General features: G+C 39.4%; 1 protein-coding gene across 3 annotated transcripts in view; it reads right to left on the bottom strand.

Moving 5' to 3' along the window:
* Positions 1-3,450: 3,450 nt before the first annotated feature.
* Positions 3,451-26,595, bottom strand: part of LOC127455427 (protein FAM184A-like) — a 41,405-nt gene continuing 18,260 nt past the window's right edge. Inside the window, exons 11-17 of one of the 3 annotated variants that reach the window (XM_051723330.1) lie at positions 25,544-25,697; positions 24,020-24,147; positions 20,165-20,349; positions 12,357-12,503; positions 9,337-9,454; positions 9,062-9,166; positions 3,451-3,765 (exon numbers count right to left, since the gene is read on the bottom strand). In XM_051723330.1, the coding sequence (XP_051579290.1) occupies positions 3,757-3,765; positions 9,062-9,166; positions 9,337-9,454; positions 12,357-12,503; positions 20,165-20,349; positions 24,020-24,147; positions 25,544-25,697 (846 nt within the window). In that variant the 3' untranslated portion in view covers positions 3,451-3,756. Of the gene's footprint in view, positions 3,766-9,061; positions 9,202-9,336; positions 9,455-12,356; positions 12,504-19,560; positions 19,618-20,164; positions 20,350-24,019; positions 24,148-25,543; positions 25,698-26,595 lie in introns of those variants that run through there. The other 2 variants (XM_051723331.1, XM_051723332.1) reach the window with 2 other exon arrangements.

Below are 26,595 nucleotides of genomic sequence, written 5' to 3'. Positions count from 1 at the left end.
ATGACACATACAAAGTTTCATGTCAATACGGCAAATATTTGCAGAGATATAGCCTCAGATCCTTATTGCCGTGTTGCATTGAAATTCGTTGATGTATTACACGAGAACGATATGGTTTCGAAAAAACTTTTCATAACTTTTTTGTCATGAGTGTCCCTAGATGATACACGCAATATTTAGTACAAATCAGATTTACGGCTTTGGAGGATTTTGAAAAAGTAGGTTTTCAGTGAAATTCAAAATGGCGAACAGGAAGCATGGCCGACCATGGAAAATTGGGTATCATCGGCATGACCCATGAAATCTAAAGAGAGCAGTCTCAGAACCGTAGGCAAAATTAATCAAATGTTATAAGCATTTTTACACAATGTATTGTAACTTTTGACCACAAGGTGGCATTGGCCCCAAACTTTATAGGTACCCTCTGGGCATGGTGCCGATGATGCATACCAACTTTCGTAACGGTACACCAATGCACTTCAAAATTCAAGATGGCCGACGCCCAAAATGGCCGACAGAAAATTGGACATCATTTGGCTCATTATGCCCCAGGGAATGTAAAGAGATCAGTCTCATGATTTTAGGCCAAACTATTCCAAAGTTATAAGCAAAAATAGCCATTTTTCAGATTTCCTGACCACTAGGTGGCGCTGTTCCAAAACTGTGCGGGTACATGGTCATGCTTGTGATGACACATATCAAGTTTTGTGTCAATACACTAAAGCGTTGCGAAAATACAGCCTCACGTCAATTTTGCTGAGCTCTGCGTCAAATTTGTTGATGCATTATACGAAAACGGTTTATTTTATCATCATGAATGCCACAACTTTTTGTCATAACTGTCTATAGATGATACGTGCAAAATTTCCAATGGCCTAGGAAGAGTTCGCAAAAGTATGTTTTTCGGAAAATTCAAAATGGCGGAAAATCTAGTCGGGCAGAAATAAAAACCATGGTATCCATTCGACTCGGCATGAGCCAAGGAATCAGAGGAAAAAAGAATGATTTGATTCTAGGCCTTACGGTTTTAAAGTTATGAGCATAAACGGAACTACAAATTTTAAAGGTTGGTGGAACTAGATGGTTTGAGTTAAATACCCCAAATTTGTGTCAGTTACATTTGAGAGTGTCCTCTATAAGTGTGCCAAATTTCATAACTTTCCTATGTACGGTTCAATGGGGTGCCATAGACTTCAAGAGAGTAATAATAATAAGAAAACTAACAGATACAATAGGTGCCTACTCACCTACGATGCTTGGCCCCTAAAAAATACCATAACTGAATGCTTTTTGACCCCGTCTCAACCTGGTATTAAGATGCGTTAAATACAGGTCTAAACGGGTTCTAAAATGTTTTGTGATTGGATCACAAAAACCATATATGTATGTGGTCAAAAACGCACGTAAAAAGATTGCATTTGAGGTGAAAACTCTAATCCGTCCTGTATGCGTTCTGGCAGCAGCGAAGTGCCACCCCTCACCTGTCAATCAACTGCTGCCCTAAAACAAGAGTTTGAACTTTGCCGGATACAAGCTGCTTTTAAAGGATATAACAGTCCGATCAGAAAATTTTAAAAAGCGGATAAACAATCACAAGAATTTCACAGATCTTATTCAGTGTGTCTGATATCAACAAAGACGAGAAGCACGAACACATGACGCTCCTTTAATACAGGTAATCCACTATAATTCTGCTTGACATGTTGCGTTTGTGCTTAGATTACATTTCAACCACATCTGGGAGAAACAGCGCGCCGTTTTTTCGCTATTTCTTTGTCTTTTCTGACTTTGTTGAGCTTTAATATTATGCAGTAACACACTGACATAGTGATTGATGTATGTCATCATGAAACAGAGACCATCCCCTCCAAATCCAAACACAAGTGGTCACAGGAGACACATTTAAGTTACCAGGTGTAAGCAGCGATGTGTCTCACCTGACCACATGTGATCGGATCACCTGAGATGCATTGTAATACCTGGTGGAAACTGGGCCTTTATGACTTTCGGTTACATTAACGATTCTCAAATGCTAAAACACTGTGCGGAACATACAGCGCGACCCAGCGTAGCTCGATAGTGTAGTGTAGTTCAAGAGTGCGTTTCTTATACAATGACACAACTCATTGCTTAACCACCATAGTATGATGCATCGTTGTAGAAATCAACTAGCTAGTCACGACTGTTTCCCGAAACCATAGTAACTATGTCGCACATCCATCATTCGAGCCACGTTGCTTGACCTGTCATTAATGACATTACTCAGGGGGTGGAGTAATAACTTCCACAAATATAAAATTATAATAGCGTTATTTACACGAGCACCAGACAGCCGATTTGGTGTTTCCCGAAAGTATGAACTATGTCGGTAACGATGGAACTTGTGGCCATAGTTGGCTAACGATGCTTTTGGGAAACGCACCCCAGTGTAGTAATTCTTTTTAATATACACTGCCAAACATACAGTGCTTCTTACCAAAACGAATGACTCTTATTAGTTGGTTCTTATGAATCTACACCGCAAAACATACCATGCTTCCCACCGAACGAATGACTCTTATCAGCTGGTTATAAATAATTTATTTTGTCATGTCTGACTCCAAATGAACCAAGAATTGTTACTGTGTTATGTGTACGTAAGACTTGTGAAACTTAAATCAGACTAATTACTGGGTGGTTGTTGATATGACAATGTGCAGTTTAAGATAAACTTTTTGAGTTAGGTTGTAATTAGTGTAATTGATATTTTATAAATTAACATTCTATTAAAAATCCTGTGTAAACACACCATTTGCAAGAATCTGCTATGTTAAAACTCAGGCTTAAACAAGCTGCTGTGGGCAGTAAATTCAGTAAGAATTGCATTTCTTATTTCCTAATATTTCTTCCTCAAAAGTACTAAAGGAATCAAACCGGAATTGTTAAGAGGCATCAAAATTACAACCAGAATCATTAAATTCCTACGATTTCATCCCTAATTTTCAAGCATTCCTCAAACAATCAGAGAGTCTTGCCCAAACTCATGCCATTGGTTGAGCAAGTGTTGCTGTGTCAGGCTGCTGAGGATACTAAAACAAAGCAATGTTTTAATAGCGCCACAGGGTTTCAGGGGACTCAATCTATGAATGCCTTAAGCCCAATGTAAACTTCCTTTTGAGGTGAACACTTAGTATCTGCTTTCAGTCGAATGCCAAGTATTCTTCATTTGACTGTATCCTGTACGCAGATGTCTGACCGAAGTATACTTTGGGCTTTACTTTAATTGTATATTAAGTTGGGATAGAAGAAAGCATTTTAACATCCAAAAAATTACACACTTCACCTTTAAAGCGTAAAAAGCACTTAAAAGACAAACAGTCCTTTTACTATGCTAGTAAACTTATATAACTAAGAAATTAATATTTTTTCATTTAAATGTTTTTTTTTTGCAGTTGATGGTGTATAACAAGACAGTACAATACAAGTACATATTTAAGTGTTTGTGCAATTTATTTTCAAAACTGGCAACACAAAAGAAATTTCTATGAATAGTATATGAAATGGATGTGCATCTCATTTTATATTGAATAAATGCTCATATCAAAAGGGAAAATAAAAATCACAGTGAGATATATCAAAGACAGACGAATGGACTATTGAAAACTGCAGTTTCACATGCTCTTCAGTTGAGTGTCTTAAAAAATTTAAAAGGAGAAGTACTGTGAAAATAGCTCTTGTGGTTGCTGTTCTTTTGGTGTTACGGTTGAATCCTCAGTCTCACGAGGGCTGCACAGAACACACAAAAGTCAAACACATCCAGTTACATAGCACAACTTAGTGAATTTGCACTTAAACACTCACTTTATTGTATGGTGATACTATTTAAAGATATATTTTATTAGTGTTTAAATACTTAAGCCACGCTTAAAGGTGTATGAAAATCATTGCATTAGTTTATATATATATATATATATATATATATATTAGTTTATATATATTCTATATATATATATATATATATATATATATATATATATATATATATATATATTTATTTATTTTTTTTTTTTTTTTTTTTTACAGTCAAGTATCCTTGCATTTTTGTGATTGCAAACATTTAACATCTGTAATTACTGCAGCATGTAATGCAGTAAAACTGCACTTTATTGTTCAAGCATAAAATGTATCAGAGGCAACAAGCTGCTTCTCCGGGGATAGCAGTGTATTTGCAGTGTATTTGCTTTAAATGATAAATAAATATTCCGGACTACCAGAGCTGTCTAATATTATCTTCCGGCCCAAAGCTTTATGCAAGGCTATTGCCATGTACAGCAAGTTCCTATAAGAAAGGATATTTGGAATACCAGATTCATTTGAATAGCTCATTTTAAAGCCACAAAAAGCAACATGTGCATGAAACATGAAGGAAGGAGAACGGGTAATGGGCGGGGCCATACTTGTGTGTTTATGAAGGCATTGCTATGTGTGAAGACATGAGATGAGATCAACAGCATGCTTTCTTTGGCATTCCGATGCCATTGTGTGATCACACACAGTTACATGAAATATCAGTCCTTTCTTCATGAGCATCGTATATTGCATCACATTGTAGTTTGTGATTATAATAATGTGCTAGTCTACACAATAAGGACATAAAAACATTAAATTGAGCTTATACACTCAATTTAAAGGAATAATTGAAAATTCTGTAATTATTTACTCAACCTCATGTCGTTCCAAACCTGTATGCTGTTATTTTTAGGGCTGTTGATTTAATGCGTTAACTCAGTGTGATAATTATATAGAAAATAAAGCTTTAAAAAAATTAACACAATTAATCATGCCCCCGGACCATAGTGAGGAATTTTTTACCATCATAGGAATTCAAGATTGAAGAACCACCAGTTTTCAGCAGGGGGCAGTAAGCAAAACAACAGCTGTTTAGGCAATGCACACAGCTGTACAGCCAACAAACCACACTCAGTGTTGCCAACTTAGCGACTTTTCAGACCTCTTTAGTGACTTTTATTCAAAAAAGCGCCTAGCGATAATTCTAGCGACTTTTTGGACAAACCTTAGCTACCTTCCGTAGAAGAAAGTCGCCAGTACTGCCCCGCGAGCACGTGGTCTTGCTTTCCTGCCCAGACTTGGAGGCACACCTCTCTCTGCGTCTACTCTGTTCAGTGAGACTGACAGAGAGAGAGGTGAGCAGGCAAAAAGACGGAGCAGCACAATCAGTTGACTGCACGGCAGCTGACAGATGTGAATGAGCTGCACATGTGCAAACAGCGTCGTCAAGGACCAATCACGAATCTGTATTGTTTTTTGTTTTTTGTAAACATGCACATAGTGGTTTGTTTTGGCTGAGTGCTGTGTGAGAGAAAACATAAGTTTCTGTCGCTTCTAACTTTCTCTCTGAGTGATTGATAGATATAGGGAATTAATAGGGTATTACAGTATGTACGGTAAGCACAGAGAAGGAAACACATGTAAAGGGTGGGCACTATGCAAAATTCAAATGAGACGCGATGATGTCACGAATATGCTAATTAACGTATGACATCATCTAGCGACATTTAGCGACTTTTTGAGCAGGCTTTAGCTACTTTCCATTGAAACTAGTTGGCAACACTGACCACACTCTTGCTTGACACTAGTGACAGCACAACATGAGGATGGAGGCGTTTTTGCGTTCAAACACAGCTGGACGGTGTGCAATTCCGAATGCAGGGATCTCGAGTACTTCAAACTATATTTAACTTGACACAGCAACCTAAAAACGCTTTGTTCAATGCAAAATGGACTGTTGTGGACTGCAGGCCAATGATAAGCTTATGTTCACTAATATGGAAATAAACAATATATTGCCTCCTAAAGTCATTTTATTATTGTCTTATCAATGCTTTACTCACACTTTCATGTTACACCGTATCATATTTTATATTTGTTGAAGTTTGATAATTAAATTCAGCAATAAAAAAAAGGTTGAAATGATTATACTTTTATTAGACAAGTCTTTGTCATTTATACATAAAAATGCCATTAAAAAGGTTGTTGTTTTGGCGGAACCCCCCGGAAACTCTACTTTGGATTAACCATGGTTAATCTTATGGTTACTTTGGTTTTACTATGGTATTTGTAGTAAAACCATAATACCACAAAAGTATGACTTTTATTACCATAGTTTCTTTGTATTATTACTATAGTTTTACTTCGAATATCAAGGTTAAAATATGACTACTGTAGTAAAACTATGGTAAATTTATTGCAAGAGAATGCACACTATTGCAAGGGAATGCAAAACTTATTGCGAGGCAACTCAAAACTATTTCAGAAACAAAATTCCCACTCTGTCCTCTTAGGGGCTCCATAGTTTCCAGAAATTTCAGTTCCAACCAGCCGTCAGGGGATTTGTGAAGATTTAGAGATACATCTCTAAAACTACGAATATCAATGTTAAAATATGGCTACTTTAGTAAAACCATGTAAAACCATAGTAAATTTATTGCAAGGGCATGCAAAACTATTGTGAGGGAATGCAAAACTTATTGCGAGAGAATGCAAATTATTGTGAGGGAACACACAACTTATTGCGAGGGAACGCAGAACTGTTGTGAGGGAATGCAAACTATTGCGAGGGAATGCAAAACTTATTTTGAGGGAACGTAAACTATTGCAAGGGAAAGCAAAACTTATTGCGAGGGAACGCAAACTATTGCGAGGGAATGCAAAACTTATTGCGAGGGAATGCAAACTATTGCGAGGGAATGCAAAACTATTTCAGAAAAAAACATTCCTGCCCTGTCCTCTATGGGGCTCCATAGTCCTCGTAAAGTTTCCAGGAATTTCAGTTCCGACCAGCCGTCAGAGGATTCGTGAAGATTTTTATATCTCTAAACCTCTACATACGTAAAAAATGCTAAAGTGGGGGCCTGGGTAGCTCAGCGAGTATTGAAATTGACTACCACCCCTGGAGTCGCGAGTTCAAATCCAGGGTGTGCTGAGTGGCTCCAGCCAGGTATCCTAAGCAACCAAATTGGCCCGGATGCTAGGGAGGGTAAAGTCAAATGGGGTAACCTCCTCGTGGTCACTATAATGTGTGGATCTCGCTCTCGGTGGAGTGTGTGGTGAGTTGTGCGTGGATGCCGCGGAGAATAGCGTGAAGCCTCCACACGTGCTACGTCTCTGCGGTAACGTGCTCAACAAGCCACGGGATAAGATGCGCGGATTGATGGTCTCAGACGCGGAGGCAACTGTGATTCGTCCTCCGCCACCCGGATTGAGGTGAGTCACTACACCACCACGAGGACTTAGAGCACACTGGGAATTGGGCATTCCAAATTGCGGAGAAAAGGGGAGAAAAAAAATGCTAAAGTATGTGTAAACGTTAAGTAAAAATATTTACAAAATCTCATGAGATCACCCTGGATAATCACTGATAACCTCTGCTGGAGCTTGCGTTTTGCCCATTTTTGCATCCAGAATAAAAAAATTTTTGCTTTGTATTTGGTTACTACACATGGAACAACCAATGCCCTTTTGGCGACAGTGACGCCAACGTATCATTTTTAATCTGGATGCAGATGCTGGCTAGATGCAAATTTTGGTGGTAAGATTATCAGTGAATGACTACTTAAATAACGGACTGTTCCTCACACTAAGCTATGGCTTCAAAAGAATTAGAATATAGTGAATGAACCATATAGACAACTTTTATGGTGTATTTTGTTCTTTTTGGAGCTTGATGTGGTTACTATGAGCTGTTGTTTTATGGTATCCATAAAGATCCTTGTTTCACTAAAAAAATAGCATGCGAGTTTGGACCAACATGAAGATGAGTAAATAATGACAGAATTTTTACTCCCAACCCAATAATATTTTTGGGTTGATCTATCCCTTTAACATGCATATAAAAATAGCATGGCATACAAACAGTCTTTGGTGTGTGCCATTCACTGACAAAATGCATTGCAAAGTGACACGACCACATTTCACTCTGGACACACATGGCTGTGTTCTTGTATCAAAATGTCCAATCAACAGACAGACTGACGGTTCTTTTACGATTACTGCAGTACAGGACGAAAACCGTGTGATCCAACCAATGGCAAGACAGTTCTGTGAATTAACATGTCTCTCATACGTTATGTGAGGACAAGGACGTCACACGACGAGGTGAGTCTCACCTCTGAGTGGAGTCGGTCTGGGGCAGAGGGGTTTGAGCTTTGCTACACCTGAGCTCTTGGTGGTAAATGGGGGAGTTGGGGACAGACTCAAGGAAAGCAAGCGGAGCGGACCTGCCCGCCATTCCTTCCACTGCGACAACACTTAGGTTTGGAGAGCTGGGGAAACTGTCTGCAGGTTTTCTACTTTTATGCTACATTAAAAAGGACACACACAGAAAGGGATTGTGGAAAGTCGAAGGTGATGGGCGAATTGTAGTTTTAAGCTTAATTGACAAGTAAATGGACACACCATTACGAACATGGACAGGTAAGAGAAAGGATTGATTATAGCTCTGGTCCAAAACATAGTGAGCTGCCTACCTAGACAGCATTTAAAGGCATCATAGACATAAAAGACGAGGCTTTTCCAAAAGGTAACCAGCATAATTCCAATTATAATTTAACTTATAATTACACAGTTTGGCCAAGTTCTAAGGCAGGATCGTATGTATAAGGTTTTAGAACAGAGCTTATGAATTGGAAAGCGGGTTAGAACTTGATGTTTGAACATGAATATAAGACATGGACAATGACAACCCCACAAACACAACTTATGCAACTGAAAGCAAAAGTTAGTCAAACTAAAAGAACAGTAAAACACTATAAATAGTCCTTGCAGAAAATACATTCCAGCGGTACCTCCATAAAATACCTTTCCTATTCACAGGCATAACCTTTGAAGTCTTCATTTAGCATATTCCTTTATTATACACCATGAACTCCATGAACTCTACGAACAATTAAGGTGGGATGCTTTAAAAGGTTAATGGGGTTTGTGCGTTTTCTACTATGCGATCAAATCCAGTTTGCATGGACTTTAGAGGAACCTTTGATCAGTGTAATTGTAATTCTCTAACCTTTACAAGGGGGTTTATGACCCCGACATTGGGATTGGTGTTGAACACCTTGTTGAAGCCAGGCTCTCGATTCACCAACTCCAGCTGATAAAACTTCTTGTCATCCTGGAACAAATGAGGCACAGTCAGACCGAAAGACCCTGTACAAAGAAATCAATTACTTTTGTGTAGAGACATGTGATGCTTTTGGATAAAAAAATATTTGTAGAAGTACAGCAGTCTATAAATCACTCTAAATGGGGTGATGCACCTCTACGGATGCAGTGAATACTTACCACTAGCTTCTTGACCAGGGTCTCTCTCTCAGACACCATTTCTCTGAGATCAGCGATCACCTGCAGGTCTTCTGATCTGCTTTCTCTATTTCTGAACTTTTCTTCTGTTCCTTCCAACCTGTTCATACACACACAATATACTGTATATATACTGTATATAACATATATGGACATAAATATATACACTCACTGAGGACTTTATTAGGAACACTATGGTCCTAATAAAGTGCCCAACGTGGTCTTCTGCTGTTGTAGCCCATCCGCCTCAAGGTTCGACGTGTTTTGCATTCTGAGATGCTATTCTGATCACTACAATTGTACAGAGTGGTTATCTGGTTACCGTAGCCTTTCTGTCAGCTCAAACCAGTCTGGCCATTCTCCGTTGACCTCTCTCATCAACAAGGCATTTCTGTCCACAGAACTGCCGCTCACTGGATGTTTTTTTGTTTTTGTAACCATTCTGAGTAAATTCTAGATACTGTTGTGCATGAAAATCCCAGGAGACCAGCAGTTGCAGAAATACTCCAACCGGCCCGTCTGGCACCAACAAACGTGCCATGGTCGAGATCACTGAGATAAATTTTTTCTCCCCATTCTGATGGTTGAAGTGAACATTAACTGAAGGTCCTGATCCGTATCTGCATGATTTTATGCACTGCTCTGCTGCCACACAATTGGCTGATTAGATAATCACATAAATAAGTAGGTGTACAGGTGTTCCTAATAAAGTGCTCAGTGAGTGTATATCTAGAGCAACATTTTTAGGGTCTGCGTTTTTGTGCAAAAATAGATGCAGCTCAACGAATAGCACAGAACGCAGGTTCTCAAAACAGGTTTTTTACTTGACAAGACATCTAAAAAACGTGGCGCTCCTGCACAAGACACTGAAAAAACAGAGATGTGGCGCAACGGTCAAAGACTAGCATGTTTACATAGAAAAACAATTGAAAATCAGCACAGATGGGCACAAAAAAACACATTCTTTGTGAATCGGCACACTCTAGACACAAAGTTTGTCAATCTCAAAATGCACTGTGATGGGCACAGTGAAACTTTTTTTGATCCAAGATGGCCGACACAGTTAAAGGGATAGTTCACCCAAAAATGAAAATTCTCTCATCATTGACACCCTCATGCCATCCCAGATGTGTATGACTTTCTTTCTTCAGCAGAACACATTTGAACAAAAACACAAAAAATGTGATGCGACCTTTGAAGCGCCAAAAAAAAACAGTCAGCAAAAACGTCATCCATACGACTCCACTGGTTAAATTAATGTCTTCTAAAGCGAAATGATCACATTGGTGCAAATATCAACATTTAAGTACTTTTAAACTATAAATTATGGCTTCTGGTCAGCAGCAGTATATGCATTTACGAGAGGGTGGAGTTCACACAGCCTGTCATGCGACGTCTTTACGTTGGCATGTTCTTACGTAATCTAAAGTTTTTCTCTCAGTTGAGACATGCAGGCTATGCACTATAATGAGTAAACATACAGATACAAATAGAGATCTAAACCAAAACCAACTGAGCTTCTGTACAGCGTTCCTCCTACTCAGTTGTAAACAGCGCCACTCTTCCGGTTGTGCCATACATGCGTCTGTTCTCACGTAAACGTGCCAACACGATTACATCACGTGCACATACTGCAGTTGACCGGAAGCGATGATTTATAGTTAAAAAGTACCTAACTACTTTTTCGCACCAAAAGTGATTGTTTCACTTTAGAAGAAAATAATTTAACCAGTGGAGTCGTATGGATGACGTTTATGCTGACTTATGCAATTTAAGGACCTACTGAGCCAAGATATTTTTCTTATTTTTTGTTATGTTCTGCTAAAGAAAGAGTCATACACACCTGGGATGGCATGAGAGTGAGTAAATGATGAGAGAATTTTCATTTTTTGGTGAACTAACCCTTTAAGGGAAATGGAAATTATAAATATATTTTATTCAGCACCAAAAAGCATTTTTAAATAGTAGAAAATAGTTCTAATTAAATATTTCACTCAATATTTGGGTGCGATATGTATTTTTTGTGCTTATTAGATTATCACGTTGTTAGCTTAATAACATGCTTATGTCAGAAAATAAATGCTTACAGGAACAGTTCACCCAAAAATAAAAATGATCTCATCATTTGCTCACCCTCATGCCATCCCAAATGTGTATGACTTTCTTCTGCTGAACACAAATTAAGATTTTTAGAAGAATATCTCAGCTCTGTCAGCTTATTTTTTTTAACTATAAATCTTCACTTCCACATTCTTCTTTTGTTTATGGCAATTCATATTCTTCGTGCATATCGCTACCTGCTGGGAAGGATAATTTATTGTAAAAAATGACTTAAATATTTATCTGTTTCTCACCCACACCTATCATATCACTTTTGAAGTTATAGATTTAACCACTGGAGACATATATATTACTTTTACGCTACATTTATGTGCTATTTTGAGCTTCAAAGTTCTGGCCACCATTCACTGGCATTGAAAGGACTGACAGAGCTGAGATATCCTTCTAAAAATCTTTGTTTGTGTTCAGCAGAAGAGAGAAAGTCATACACATCTGGGATGGAATGAGAGTGAGTAAATGATGAGAAAATTACGTTACGTTGTTAGACGACAACCAGCTAAGACCAACAAACCACTGTAGGCTGGTTTAAGCACCAGGATATTGGAATCGACTGCGAGAGTATGTCAACACTATCACGCACATCATATGTGGAGCACTTTTTGTGTGCTATGCACGAGGGACCATTAACAGAGTTGCAGCTCATGAAAATAATTTTAATTCAGTCACTTATGAGGTTCCATTTCAGTTATTATGCTGCTTTACAAGGTTGCTGCCTATATAGATAGTGAAGCAGCTCACTAGGTTTTGTAACAGAACTAATGTAATTCATCTAGCTGTCTGGAGGTATAAACTTATTCTTCTAAATGAAATACTCAGAAGCAGTTCCACTGAATGATCTGTTTTAATATTCAGTACTATGTAACTGAGATAAACGGACTCACAGAATCTGCAGAGCAGAGATCTTGTCTTTTAGCAGCTCCTGGGCTTTGTTAAAATCTGACAGCATGATCTGGGTCTCTCTGTTATGAGATGCGTTCAGTTCTTCAATCTCCCTCTCCAATCGCTTTGAGAGATCCTGTTCATGAGCCCTACCATACAACCAAAACACCATTAGCACATACAAAACAGTATGGAAATTGTGAATAACCAATATATAGACATTAATAGTGCAAACATACAGCACAAATCTCAGCTGAAAATCATCTTAAACCAGACTAAGCTGGTCTTAGCTGGTCTCCCAACCAGGTCAAGCAGCTCTGTTGGCTGGTTTTAGAGGGGTACATTTCAACTGGGAGACCAGCTGTCTGACCAGTTAAACAAGCTAAGAATAAATAAACATTGTAAGCAAATCCTATTAGTCTGGTTTAAGCAGTTTTTTTAATGTAATTTTTTTTAGCAGAGATTAATTTATTCAAATTTGTTTTACTGTATCTGGGGCGCACAAACTCCTTTATTTATTAGAACAGATTTCCCTTAGTTGCCCAGAGAACACTCTCTTCATGTGCCAGAATGTAGTTCCTCATTTTCTCATTGTGAGACGCCTCCTCTGACCTTGAGGTTTCATATCATAGAAACAGAAGAATGCAGCTCTGATGAGATTAAGTTAGAAGGTTCTGCCTGAAGGCTGTGGACTTGTGTGTGGGAATGTGGGAAATATCTCTGTCTGCTCTCCTCTCGTATTCAGATAGACTGACCTTTAGGACTTCATAACCTAATACCTCATGAAAGCAAACATATTCTACTCACGCACATTGGGCCTCATTCATGAAACATGAGCAGAACGAATTTTTGTGTAAATCGTTCGTAAAGCCAGCCTGACGCAAATGTTCGGATTCATGAAAGTTTTCGTATTTTTAAAACGTTAGTCGGTACAAACAAAATGTACACCTGCTCCTCACCATGTGTAAATCGTGCGTAAGACATCCAAGTCAAGTAGTAATGAGTGTATTTAAGTAATTAGTGCAATTAACCTTAAAAAAATAACTAATAATAAAAAAGAAAAAAGCTTTTATTTCGAAACGTCTCTTTGCTGATTGCATTTATTATTTCAAAGTATATATTTTTTCACAACTCTGCTTACTTCCAGCAGAAGTTCTTGATATGGGTTTGCGTTTGATTTTCTCAAAAATAATAATAATAATTAAAAAAAAAATAAACAAAAATAATGCCCTCTAATGTGACTGGATGGACCTTTTTAAAATTTTATATAAGCTCTTTTATTTAGATTTCATAATTTAGTATAGGCATTGGTAAATCGCATTCAGCTGACGTATGGTCAGTGGTAAAACCTTAAATGAGCATATCGCAGGCAGGTGCGTAAACAATACAACAATACACTGTCGTATAGCTTTTAAATCTGTAATATCTTACAGCGTTTCGGTCAAAGACATTCTTCAGGCATTCTATCAATTTCTTTGAAGATTGTTACTGTTGCAAGGGAAGTATATCACTGTACAGTATTTACTCAAGAAGTTTCTCCAATGATGCTGGCGATGCGCTCAACTGAACCAGAGAAGGTGGTGGACATCCTCCTCTCTGTATTTTTTATGTTAAAGCTTCAAACCATTTTTATTGACCTCTTGGACTAATTCACAACAGAACCTCTGATGACAGCAAAGATGACTGTAAGTTCCTCACTTTCTTTTTAGATGTGAGTGTTTGCTAAATCAATATTTTATGATGTGAATGCGTTTTCATGGGCGTGGATTATGATAATTGTGAATGAACGTGCATGCGTGCTGTATTTATGAATGCTTGGAATTCACTAACATACACAAGTTGTACTAACAAATCTAGGGAATACGAAGCATTGTGAATCCGGCGGAAAATTTTCGGGAAGCTCCATTTTACGCGGAAATTACTCCCAATTCTTTTGTATAATTACGAAATTTTCATGAATGAGGCCCAATGTGTTTTGTGTCTCTTCTTTGCACAAAAATTCAGAACATCAATTCTCGAACAACTGTGATGTTCATGGTTTGTAGGCAACACTTTACAATAAGGTTGCATATGTTAACATCAGTAATTGCATTAGGTTAAAGGGGTAGTTCAACCAAAAATGAAAATTATCTCATCATTTACTCACCCTCATGTCATCCCAGATGTGTATGAATTTCTTTCTTCTGCTGAACACAAAGATTTTTAGAAACATATCTCAGCTCTGTAGGTCCATACAATGTAAGTAAATGGTGACCAGATCTTAGAAAGCCATAAAAGCACATAAAGGCAGCATAAAAGTAATCCATATGACTCAAGTGGTTAAATCCATATATTTAAGTCCTTTTTTATTATAAATTCTCCTCCAAGACAGTAGGTGGCAATATGCACAAAGAATGTGAATTGCCAAAAAAAAAAAAAAAAAAAGAACAAAAAAAAAAAAACAAGTGGAAGTGAAAGTTGATATTTATGGTAAAAAAGGACCTGTTGATCTGTTTCTCACCCACACCTATCATATCGCTTCTGAAGATATGGATTTAACCACTGGAGTCACATGGATTACTTTTATGCCTCCTTTATATGCTTTTTGAGAAATTTTTCCAAAAACCTTCATTTGTGTTCTGCAGAAGAAAGAAAATCATACACATCTGGGATGGTATGAGGATGAGTAAATGATAAGATAATTTTTGTTTTTGGGTGAACTATCCCTTTAAATGAACTAACAATTAACAATATTTTTAACAGCATTTTTTAAACTTGGTTTATTTATAAAAAATGTTATTGTTCATTTTAAGTTCGTGTTAGTTTATAATGCAATATGAACACATAAACTAACAATCAACAATTTTATGTTAATAAATTAAAATTAGCAGATTAATAAATGTTGTTAAAAAATATTGTTTATTGTTAGTTCATGATATGTAATGACTTAACTATGTTAACAAATACAACCTAATTGTAAAGAGTTGTCATTTATTGTCAGGGGGTGAGGGGAGACAAAGAGACCCAAACGCAGATGGAAACAGTCAATGAGTTTATTAACAACAACGTTTGTAAACATGGACAGACACCGGCTGCAGTGATGAGCAGAGTCAAAAGCTATAGCCACTCAGCGGGCTAAGGAATGAGTGTGTTAGTATGATAAGTGTGTGTGTTGTGGAAGAAAAGAGCAATCCGAAGAGAGCTTGTTGAAGCTGGTGTGGGGCGAAGCAAAGCCCAAGCGATTTTCTCCCCCGACACGCGGGCAGAGACCGAGGAATCCTCCTCCAAGGGAACTGGGTGAAAACAGGTGAAGGCGACGGCGAACAGAAAGGTAACCACACCTCTAGAGACAGGCAACCAACAGACACACGAGCAATCTCCAACTAAACAAGAGAGCACGGTTAACACTTGACAGCAAACAATAAACTGGCAAAGAAAGAGGGAAAACACAAGGAATACGTAGGGAGTGCAATCAGTGAGAAGCAGATGGAACGGGCAAGTAAATCATTGCAATGATCAGCGCCTCCCCGGGAACGATCAGCGTTCCCATGGAAACGCTGATCATGCCTGCCGGCCCCACCTGTGAGACACGAGGGAGAGAGAAAAACAAACAACAGTATGAGCCACACAAATGCCAGAACCAGGTGCGTCGGCACCTCTATAAAAACGTGTGAATGGATGGGGACCTGAGCATCGGGCTCTTGGGCAGGAAACAGACAAACTGGGGGCCTCTGTCAGAAACCAGGTTGACCGGGAGACCATGGATGCAGAAGATGTGATTAATGACCACTACTGCTGTCTCCCTTGCTGAAGCTAATTTGTGGAGGGGAATGAAATGAGCCGCCTTCGAGAACTGGTCCACTACAGTCAAAACTACTGTGTTGCCATGGGAGGGGGAGAGACCAGTTACAAAGTCCATGGCTATGTATGACCAGGGTCTCAAAGGGACTGACAGCGGTTGGAGAAGTCCGGCCGGGGGGGGGTTACAGGAGATCTTATTGGTCGCAAAACTGGACAAGCGGCAACGAACTGGCGAACATCCCGCACAAGCAATGGCCACCAGAAAACGTTGTCTAATGAGTGTCTGGGTACGAGTAGCCCCCAGATGGCAGGTGACACTGCAGACTGTAGCCTCCACCTCCCAGGATACCACGCCCACCACTCGAGTGGTGGGGAGGATGGTATCCACTGGGCTGGTGGAGGTCTTGATTTCGAAACATCGAGATAAGGAATCGGGCTTGACGTTTTTGGAGCCTGGGCGATGCGACAGGGTGAAATCAAAATGTGTGAAATACAACGGCCAGTGATCCTGCCTAGAGTTAAGATGTTTAGCGTGATGGATGTACTCTAGGTTCTTGTGATCAGTCCAAACCACGAAAGGTATCCCCGAACTCTCTAACCAATGAAGTCACTCACCCAAGGCCAACCGGACAGCCAGTAATTCCCGGTTACCGACGTTGTAATTCTGTTCTGCTGGTGTTAAGCGGTGTGAAAAGAACGCACACAGATGCATCTTTCCATCTGAGGGAGAGCGCTGTGAGAGGACTGCTCCAACACCGACCTCAGACGCATCCACCTCCACCACGAACTGACCAGCAGGGTCAGGGGTAATTAAAATAGGTTCAGTGGAAAACCACTCTTTAAGTTTAGAAAACGTGGCTTCAGCCCGCGGAGACCAACAAAAGTCAGTGCGCGTGGAGGTGAGACCCATCAGGGGCGTGGCGAGTTGGCTATAATTTCTTATAAACCTCTGATAAAAGTTGGCAAACCCCAGAAACCTCTGCAATGCCTTGCGAGAATCTGGGGTTGGCCACTCGGAGACGGCTTTAAACTTGGCCGGGTCCATATGCACTCCCTTGGATGAAATGATGAACCCCAAGAACGGAACCGACTGTGCATAAAAAGCGCACTTCTCTGCCTTGACAAACAGCCGATTCTCCAACAGCCACTGAAACACCTGCCTGATGTGCCGTACAAGGTCCTGCATATTCTGGGAGAAGATCAGAATATCATCAAGATAAACATAAACAAAACGATCGACCATGTCTCTTAGCACATCATTCACGATCCCCTGGAAGATGGCGGGGGTGTTGACCAATCCGAAAGGCATGACCAAATATTCAAAGTGCCCCCAATGGGTGTTAAATGCTATCTTCCACTCATCCCCCTTCCTGATACAGACCAGGTGATAAGCGTTGCATAGGTCCAACTTCGTAAAGACGGATGCCCCCTGCAAGAGTTTGAACGCTGAGGACATCAACGGCAAAGGATAACGGTTCTTCACTTTGATGTCATTCAGCCCCCGATAATCTATGCAGGGTCTAAGCGAGCCATCCTTCTTCTCTACGAAGAAGAACCCCGCCACTGCAGGCGAAGAGGAAGGGCAGATGAGACCGGCTGCTAAAGAATCATTTATATACCTGTTCATGGCCTCCCTCTCGGGAGCCGAGAGTGAATACAGCTGTCCTTGAGGAGGAGAGGTGCCAGGAAGCAATTCTATAGCACAGTCGTACAGACGATGAGGAGGGAGGGTTGCGGCGTGGGACCAGCTGAATCGGTACTCTGGACAAATCCACCGGCTCATCCAGCAATGAAACACAAGACTGGACGGGAGACAGCAGAGTTAAGACAATGTGAAGAACAAAAAGAGCTCCAAGCAAGGACTGTGTTGGTTGCCCAATCTAAGTGTGGGTTGCGCGTCACCAACCAGGGATGTCCCAGCACAACTGGGGTCGATGGGGACCGGATGAGATAGAAGAACAACTGTTCAGAGTGGTTACCGGAGACAAAGGTGATTGGTTTCGTGGAATGGGTAATGACTGACAGGGGCGTGCCACTAAGTGTGTGGGTGGTGATGCGCTCATCCAATTGGACCCTGGGGAGCCGCCATTTGGAAGCCAAGTTTGTGTCAATGAAATTCCCTTCAGCACCGGAATCCATCAAAGCTGAAATCATATGACTGTCTGTTCCATTCTGCAGCCGGGCCGGGAGAAGTGTGCGATGTCCGGGGGCATTATCCAAGGGTGTCACGCTTGCCAGTAACTACTTTACTACTGATGAGTGTTGTCTTTTAAGGGGCATGTTGCAGAGAGGTGGCCCGATCGGCCACAAGAAAAACATAAACACTTAAGAAGCTGCCGCTGCCTTTCCTTATGTGACACCGGAAGTCTACCCACCTGCATGGGCTCAGAGTCGAGACGAGAGTCAGGTGATCTGGTAGAAGGAGTGGGTGAAGATCAGCTGCCCGAGTGGGCGAAGAGCAGCGTCGACGATGATCACAACGCTGAGTCAGGCGTTGATCGACTCTGATGGCCAGTTCCACCAAATTGTCGAATTGAGGGGGAAGATCCAAAGGTTAAATCTCATCTTGGATGGTATCAGAAAATCCACTCTAACAGATCCCTCACCTGAGAACGGAGTTGGAGGGAGGATGTGCTCCTCTAGGTGCAATGGGGTGTGGAAGCTGCCAAAGGAGGTGGGGGTGTGTCCTGCGCGGGACTGGGATCGAGAGGAGGTTGGAGCTGTTGAACCACCGCAGTGAGGTCCGCAAGCTGTGAAGCCATCATTTCCAGAGCGCGTATAGAAGCAGAGATTTGATCTTGGTGTCGTCCAAGCAGAGCTCCTTATTGTGAAAGGGCAGAGCGAAGAGTAGTCTCCTCCGCTGTGTCCATGTTGGACAGTTTATTCTGTCAGGGGGTGAGGGGAGACAAAGGAACCGAAATGCAGAGGGAAACAGTCAATGAGTTTATTAACAACAACGTTTGTAAACAAGGACAGTCACACCCGGCACTGGCTGCAGTTATGAGCAGAGTCAAAAGCTATAGCCGCTCAGCGGGCTAAGGAATGAGTGTGTTAGTATGATGAGTGCGTGCGTTGTGGATGTCAGGATCAATCCAAAGAGAGTCCATTGAAACTGGTGTGGTGCGAAGCAAAGCCCAGGCGATTTTCTCCCCTGACACATGGGCAGAGACTGAGGAATCCTCCTCCAAGGGAACTGGGTGACAATTCAGATGAAGGCAAAGGTGAACAGGAAGGTAACCACACCTCTAGAGACAACAGACAACCAACAGACACATGAGCAATCTCCAACTAAACGAGAGAACGGTTAACAATTGACAGCAAACAATAAACTGGCAAAGAAAGAGGGAAAACACAAGGAATAAGCAGGGAGTGCAATCAGTGAGAAGCAGGTGGAACAGGCGAGTAAATCATTGCCATGATCAGCACCTCCCCAGGAATGATCAGCTTTCCCATGGAAACGCTGATCACGCGTGACGTCTCCACCTGTGCGACACGAGGGAGAGAGAAAAACAAACAATGGTATGAGCCGGCACAAATGCCGGAACCGTGACAGTTTATAGATTAACCTTTAAAATTATTCTTATAGAAGTTTCGATAAATTGCTAGATCTTTCAACAGTTTCATGCAATATATGAATCTACAAATTTGCCTATATTATTTAGCTAATGCTTTTATCCAAAATGATTTAAAATACACTTATTTTTTTATACATTACAATTTAATACAAATTATATTATTAGCATCATTTAAGTAAAAAGTTGAATTAAAAAATTTCAGAATTTCTTCGCATTTGGTATATCCCCTTTTTGTTTTAATAACAGCATGCACTTAAGTTGGCATGGACTCCACAAGTTTGTGCAAAACCTGATGATCCGTTTTAAAGAGCATCTTGTGTGCTTCAATGAAAACAAGAAAACCTGACCTTTCGTTCAAAAGAGTTAACACGTTCAATATCACAAATTTGTTATACTTAATTAGTGACCTAGAAATAGTACAGAATCCTAAATAGATCAGGTAACCGCTGCTGTACCTGATCTGCAGGTTGGCTTCACTACGGACCCGCAGAACTTCCTTCCCTTTAAGCTCCAGCTCCTTGGTCAGTGTGCTGATGGTCTCATTGAGAGAGTGGATTTCATGGTCCAGATCAGCGATCCGATTCTTCCTACAGTTCACTTCCTGTCGTAGATCAGATATACGGCCCAGGAGGTCATGTTCCTGGAGAGGACGTACATTAAGGAACAGTTAGTGAAAGAGAGAACAGAAAGATAGAGACTTCAACAGATGAGTGACTGGGTATCTAAACATAGCACAGACTTCTGGAAAGTAAAAGTAATTTTCATAATTTTATCATATTGAAATGATTTTCTTAAAAAAAGCATTAGAAGAAGACTTTGCATTGTTGGATATGGTTAGAGGAAGACTTTGTGCCATGCCCAGGGGCTTTTAAAATATGTATATACGTCACATTAAAAGACATTCAATTGTGCTGAAGTTTTAAGTAATGGGAGACTATCAGGAAGTGTGAGAGCATGAGTGTGTGAGTATTAGAGAGGCAGACAGATACAGAGAGAGACTATAAATCAAATATAAAAATGGAAAGGATTGTAAAAATATGGAAAGAGCTTGGTCATTATTCAGAAATCAGCCCCTTATACTTTATTCATTGTAGTTATTCTTCAATTTCCTGTAAAGTGAAGCTTGGCTTAGAGGCATTTTATCACTGGTTTCAACTCTCAAATTTGGGTCTCTCTTTTCTGCAGAAACCACAACCATGTCTTGAAACCAAGGGGCAACTAATTCTTGACCCTCACATTAAAACAGAGCACAATTTTGGTGTTGTAGTTGTTTTTATAAGTATAGTATTATAGTACTGTTATTAGTATACACAGTAGCACTATTACTTAGGGTTAGGGATTTCAATATACACCAAACCCTAAGGGGCAGTTCACATCCGAACACGTATTTTTGCAGACAGACTCTGTGCAGTATTTCAATTGCTTTTCTATGTAAACATGCGCTAGACAAGACATCTTTGGCCGCTGTGCTGCATCTTTCTGTTTTCACAGTGTCTCGTACGGGAGCGCTTAGTTTTTTAGATGCCGTGCCAAGTTTAAAAGAACTTCAACCTTTAAAAACTTGTCTCAAGGCACCTGCATTCTGTTATATTAGTTGGCCTGCGTCTAGCTTTTTTTTTTTTGCACAAGAAGGTACACATTTCGATGTGTAACTCTTCCCGGACAGTTTGTGCTATGAACATATACCTCAAATCATGTGGGTTGCTGAGGAGAGGTGTGCTATTACTTTTCTAAGCAATCAGACTTACATTTTCCCTCTGGCATCAATAAAACAGGTGAAAAAAAAAATAGACTTATATTGAAGGAGGGACCTGAGACATATATAGGGATCAGAATATCATAGAGACTTGGGGTGGGCTGTTTTGACTTGGGTGAGCAAGCAACCACCTTGTAATGCCCTAGTAACCATCTAGCAACACCCTAGCAACCACCCAGAACACTCTAGCAACAACAAGTTTTTCCCAGGTAAGCATCATTCACATTCTCTTCAGAATATGTAAAAATCTACTTTGGTTTTATCTTTAATAAATCCAGACAGGCAGCTAATTCCTGACCATCACCTTCAAACAGAGTACAGCTATAAATCCTATGTGGGATTTTGGTGTTCTAGCTGTTTTTATTTATTTATATGCTTGCTTGATTTACATCACTTGCTTCTTAAAAAGATTAGCACCAGTGTTTCTGTATGACCTGATGAAATATGCACTGGAGAAAGAAAGTTTGCAGTCAGTGGTTAATTTGAGGAATCTCTGAATTGTATAAACACCCTATACACTTGAGGAGTGTCAAAACCAAAGACTAGGGGTGTGTAGTGAAGCCATTATCTGTATTTGTATCTGTATCTGATCATATGACAAAATGATCTGTATCTGTCTCTGTACTTGTATAGAACTGGGTGTGGGCGGGGCTTAAACCAGAAGTGCGTCAAAACTAAATGAAATGCACATTTTTAAGTATTACTCTTACATTTATAGTTTCTATTAATAAAATATGCCTTGTATATGCCTTTCCATAACAATAGCCTAATAATAATAATAAATAATAATAATTATTCTGTATATATATATATACAGTATATATATATATATATATATATATATATATTTTCTTTTTTTTTTTCTTTTCTTTTTTTTTTTTTTCTTACCAGATGAAGCTGAATTTGTAGGCTACATTAACTGTGGAATATGTTGTGGTTCCTCCTGGTATTTCAGATATTAATATCTGCATGAAACAGAATTTTCATTTGACTGAAAAGATACAAGATACATCTTGGATGGCCTGAGGGTGAGTAAATTATCAGCAAACTTTCATTTTTGGGTGAACTATTCCTTTAAGAGATGGAAAGATGAGCTCCGACGTTAAATCACTTCAGGTCAGGAATTTAACATCGCACTCTGGTTTAGGCTATAAATAAATACATGTGAATCACGTGTGAATCGTGTGATACATTCAAAAAGACATTTCAAGAAGTGGAAAGAGTATATGATGTCGTATCTTAATGTTACACTTGACAAGCTCCAGACATGCACAATTAACAGAGACCACAAACGGAGTCGAGACCGCGACCATCAGATCAAATTCACAATGTGTGCATTTTCATTCATAAGGTTTCACTTTAGAAATATTGGCTGCACAGATTCATAAATTCTTTTTTTTTGGGGGGGATTTTTTCCCCTTTTTCTCCCAATTTGGAATGCCCAATTCCCAATGCACTCTAAGTCCTTGTGGTCACACAGTGATTCACCTCAGTCTGGGTGGTGGAGGACGAATCCCAGTTGCCTCTGCATCTGAGACAGTCGCGTGTGTGGAGGCTTCACGCCATCCACTGCAGCAACCACGCTCAATTCACCATGCGCCCCACCGAGAACAAACCACGTTATAGTGACCATGAGGAGATTACCCCATGTGACTCTACCCTCCCTAGCAACCGGGCCAATTTGGTTGCTTAGGAGACCTGGCTGGAGTCACTCAGCATGCCCTGGGATTCGAACTAGCGAACTCCAGGGGTGGTAGCCAGTGTATTTTACCACTGAGCTACCCAGGCCCCCCAGATTCATAAATCTGTTGCTTTATCTTTAGTATATAGTCATACAAATATTTTTTTATATTATTCGGATGAATCCGTCATTATTCGTGCCTTTCCAAATAAGGTATTTGGCTTCGGGCACACCAAAGACCCACATAAAATACAATTGGAAAAATACAATGTTCTGTGTCTGAACACTGAAAATAACAATGACTCATATCATGTGTGGGCATGCAGTTTTGTTTAGAGTCGAATGTGCTTTTCATCTACAAGGTATAAGGTGTCATAAGTTCTCATGCACTCTTGATTTGAAAGAAAAAGCTTTTCACAAAATGCACCCAGAAATACAAAACATAGTATGAGCAAAACCCAGATGAGAGTAAACCCCTGACCAAATATAAATACTGTAAAATATGCAAGAGACCTTCAAACACCATATTTGGCTGGTGCTTTTATGTAATTTTGGGCTCTCTATCATCATTTGTGGTTGAAACATAAAATTGTGAGTTACTTGTGGAGGAATATTATTTTGCCAGACCTTTTTTCTTTGTTTACAGACTTGACGTAAATGTCCTGCTAAATCGAACCCGAAAGCTCAGGATGTATCATTGTTGTAGGCTTACCGTAGTGACTCGAGAAGGAAAGAACATTGTTTTGAATACAGATTTGTGATGCACTGACTCAATAAAAGTATTTTGTTCATTTCAAACTAAAAATTTAATGAGAAATCCTCCATAGTGTACCTTTAAAAATGTTATTTATGCTTTACAAATGAGCCTCTCACGTGTTGTTTGCAGCGCTCAATAGTGTCGTCTAGCTCTCGTTTGGCGGCGTTGTTCTCCTTCAAGTGGAGTTGTCTCAGGTGTTCTATGGCAGTGGCGTGAAGATGATTGAGCTCAGAGCGCAGGGAAGCTACAGTAAAAATAAAACCAGTATAAACCAAAGAACTTACAAATCAACCACTTTTATACACAAATAAGCTTCTGTACACTACTATCAAAACTATCAATGTCAAAATAAAAGCTGTCCAGATGAAGTGTGTAATTTCAGCACAACTTGCGACACCAAACGAAATTGCAAAAATAATATCTAAAGGTTTTAATGAAATAATAACTTAACTAAAATTTCAAATAGATGTTTAATTGTTTAAAGGAATATTTCGTGTTCAATACAAGTTAAGGTCAGTCAACAGCATTTGTGGCATAATGTTGATTACCATAAAAAATAATTTGGACTTGTCCGCCCTTTCTTTAAAACAAGAAACAAAAATTAAAGTTACAAAGGAAGTGAATGGGGCCAATTTTTGGAGGGTTTAAAGGCAGAAATGTGAAGCTCATAACTTTTTATCCCACTTAATCTACTGTCAAAACTCATGTATTATTTGAGCTGTAAAGTTGTTTAAATCATCGTTTTACTCATTTTAGGGTTTTGGGTTTGTTGACATTATATCGTCAAGGTAACAAAGTTGTAAAATTTGATATAACTTTACATAGAAAAGGTTAGTAAGTGATTTTATCACACTAAAATCATGTTGACATGCATAATGTTTATGTCTTGTATACTCTCTGCATGCAGCAAAAAGGCAGGCCTAAAATAGACACTGAGACAGTAAAATGAGGGCAATAAAGAGGAAAGCGTCTTATTGAAGCTTGAGAGGCAGTATTCAGCACCTGGCCTTCAGGACGAGACTAAACTGGCCTTGAATTTACACATAGATTCATCTAAACAAACTGCCAATGGAACTGATTATTTGGGGTTGATGGACCATGTGGGAGTTGACTGCAAAACCAAACTATAACATAATATACTTTTGAAAGAGTAAGTATTTTAAAGTTTACGGATTGGCCCCCATTCATTTCCAGTGTAAGTGCCTCACTGTAACCTCGATTTGTGCTTTTTTTAAGACTTTTTGTGGTTATCAATATTATGCCACAAATGCTATCGATTGAGTTTAATTTGTATTGAACCTGGAATATTTCTTTAATTCCATGACTAGCCAAGAGCTTATTTGCTACCGCAGATGGGTGGCCTAGTGGTTAATGCTCTGGACTAGAAACCAAAAGGTTGTAGGTTCAAACCCAGCAAAGGGCAATCCATATTATACACAAGACACTTGATCTCAAGTTGCTCCAGCAAGACTTCTCCTGTAATAAGTGAACTGAATGTTGCTTTTGATAAAAGCACTAGCTAAAAACTACTTTTTTATGATCACAGTGCATATATAAGACTGTCTGAAATCACCCCATAAATGACCATGATCTTGTAGGCTGGTGTGTGGTGCTGGAGCTATTGTGAGCGCATGACTCACCCAGCATGGCTTTGCCTTCATCCTCCAGCTCAAAGCGCAGCGTCTGCAGCTCTTGGTCCGACTGTTGCTGCAGGATATCCAGGGTCTGTCTGTGAGCTTCTCTCAAAGCGTGTAACTCCTCTCTCTGTTCCTGCTTTAGACGATCCTCAAGCTCCTAAACACACACACAAAGGCAGAAAGAAATAAAGAATAAAAATTCATACAAATGAAATACAAGCAATGAATAAAACTACTCTATTTATAATGAATAAAGGACTCTATTTGCATTTCAATGCAACATGATGCCATGGGAACAAAAGGGTATCCTTGATGGAAACTAGATTTGTATTTTCTGAAGGTAAAAACAGTGCTTCCAAGGTGGCAGCAGAAGAACAGTGTTAAAGTTTTAGCTAAACTCAGGTTATAGTTTCTAACTTCTGAGTAAATAAAATGCTGAAACAAAACTGCATTGCTGTTGTCATGACATTCAGTATGCATATTGTTTTCAGTCGGCTGCATGCAAGAACACATAATCACTGTTCAGTGTATAGGTGATGATAAATGGTTAAATAGATGCAAGGAAGACAAGACCAATCACAATTTTGAATGCAAACAGATGTAAGAAATAAGACCAATATGATTTGAGTATGCAAATATTACAATGACATCATCACTCTTGTCAAAGTTAGAATGCTGAAGACCAAGAGGAGACTTTCAAACTTTTCAAATCTTACTTTTTTTTTTTTTTTTTTTTAAGTAAAACCCCAAAACAGATAGCATACCTAAGGCTGAAATTACCTACAAAACAAAGTTTGAATGAAGTCTGTATGTTAAGTGGTTCAGGCTGATTAATTAAAGAAGTTTAACACTTTAGGTTAGGGGATTAGAAAAAACCCAACCCAGAATGTTTGAGGAATTTTAATATAGTGCTGCCTTGCATGCAAACGTAAACATATTAAGCAGTAAGGTACTAGAGGTCCCACATCACTATATTCACAAATAGCAAGTGCATAATTGCTTTTATAAAACTAGGCTAAATACTAAAACTACATAATAAAAATATTAAAGACACA

Source organism: Myxocyprinus asiaticus, chromosome 17 (assembly GCF_019703515.2).
Source record: "Myxocyprinus asiaticus isolate MX2 ecotype Aquarium Trade chromosome 17, UBuf_Myxa_2, whole genome shotgun sequence".
Classification (NCBI taxonomy): domain Eukaryota; kingdom Metazoa; phylum Chordata; class Actinopteri; order Cypriniformes; family Catostomidae; genus Myxocyprinus; species Myxocyprinus asiaticus.
Note: the sequence above shows the minus strand (reverse complement) of the source record. Positions and strands in the feature narration are given on the sequence as shown.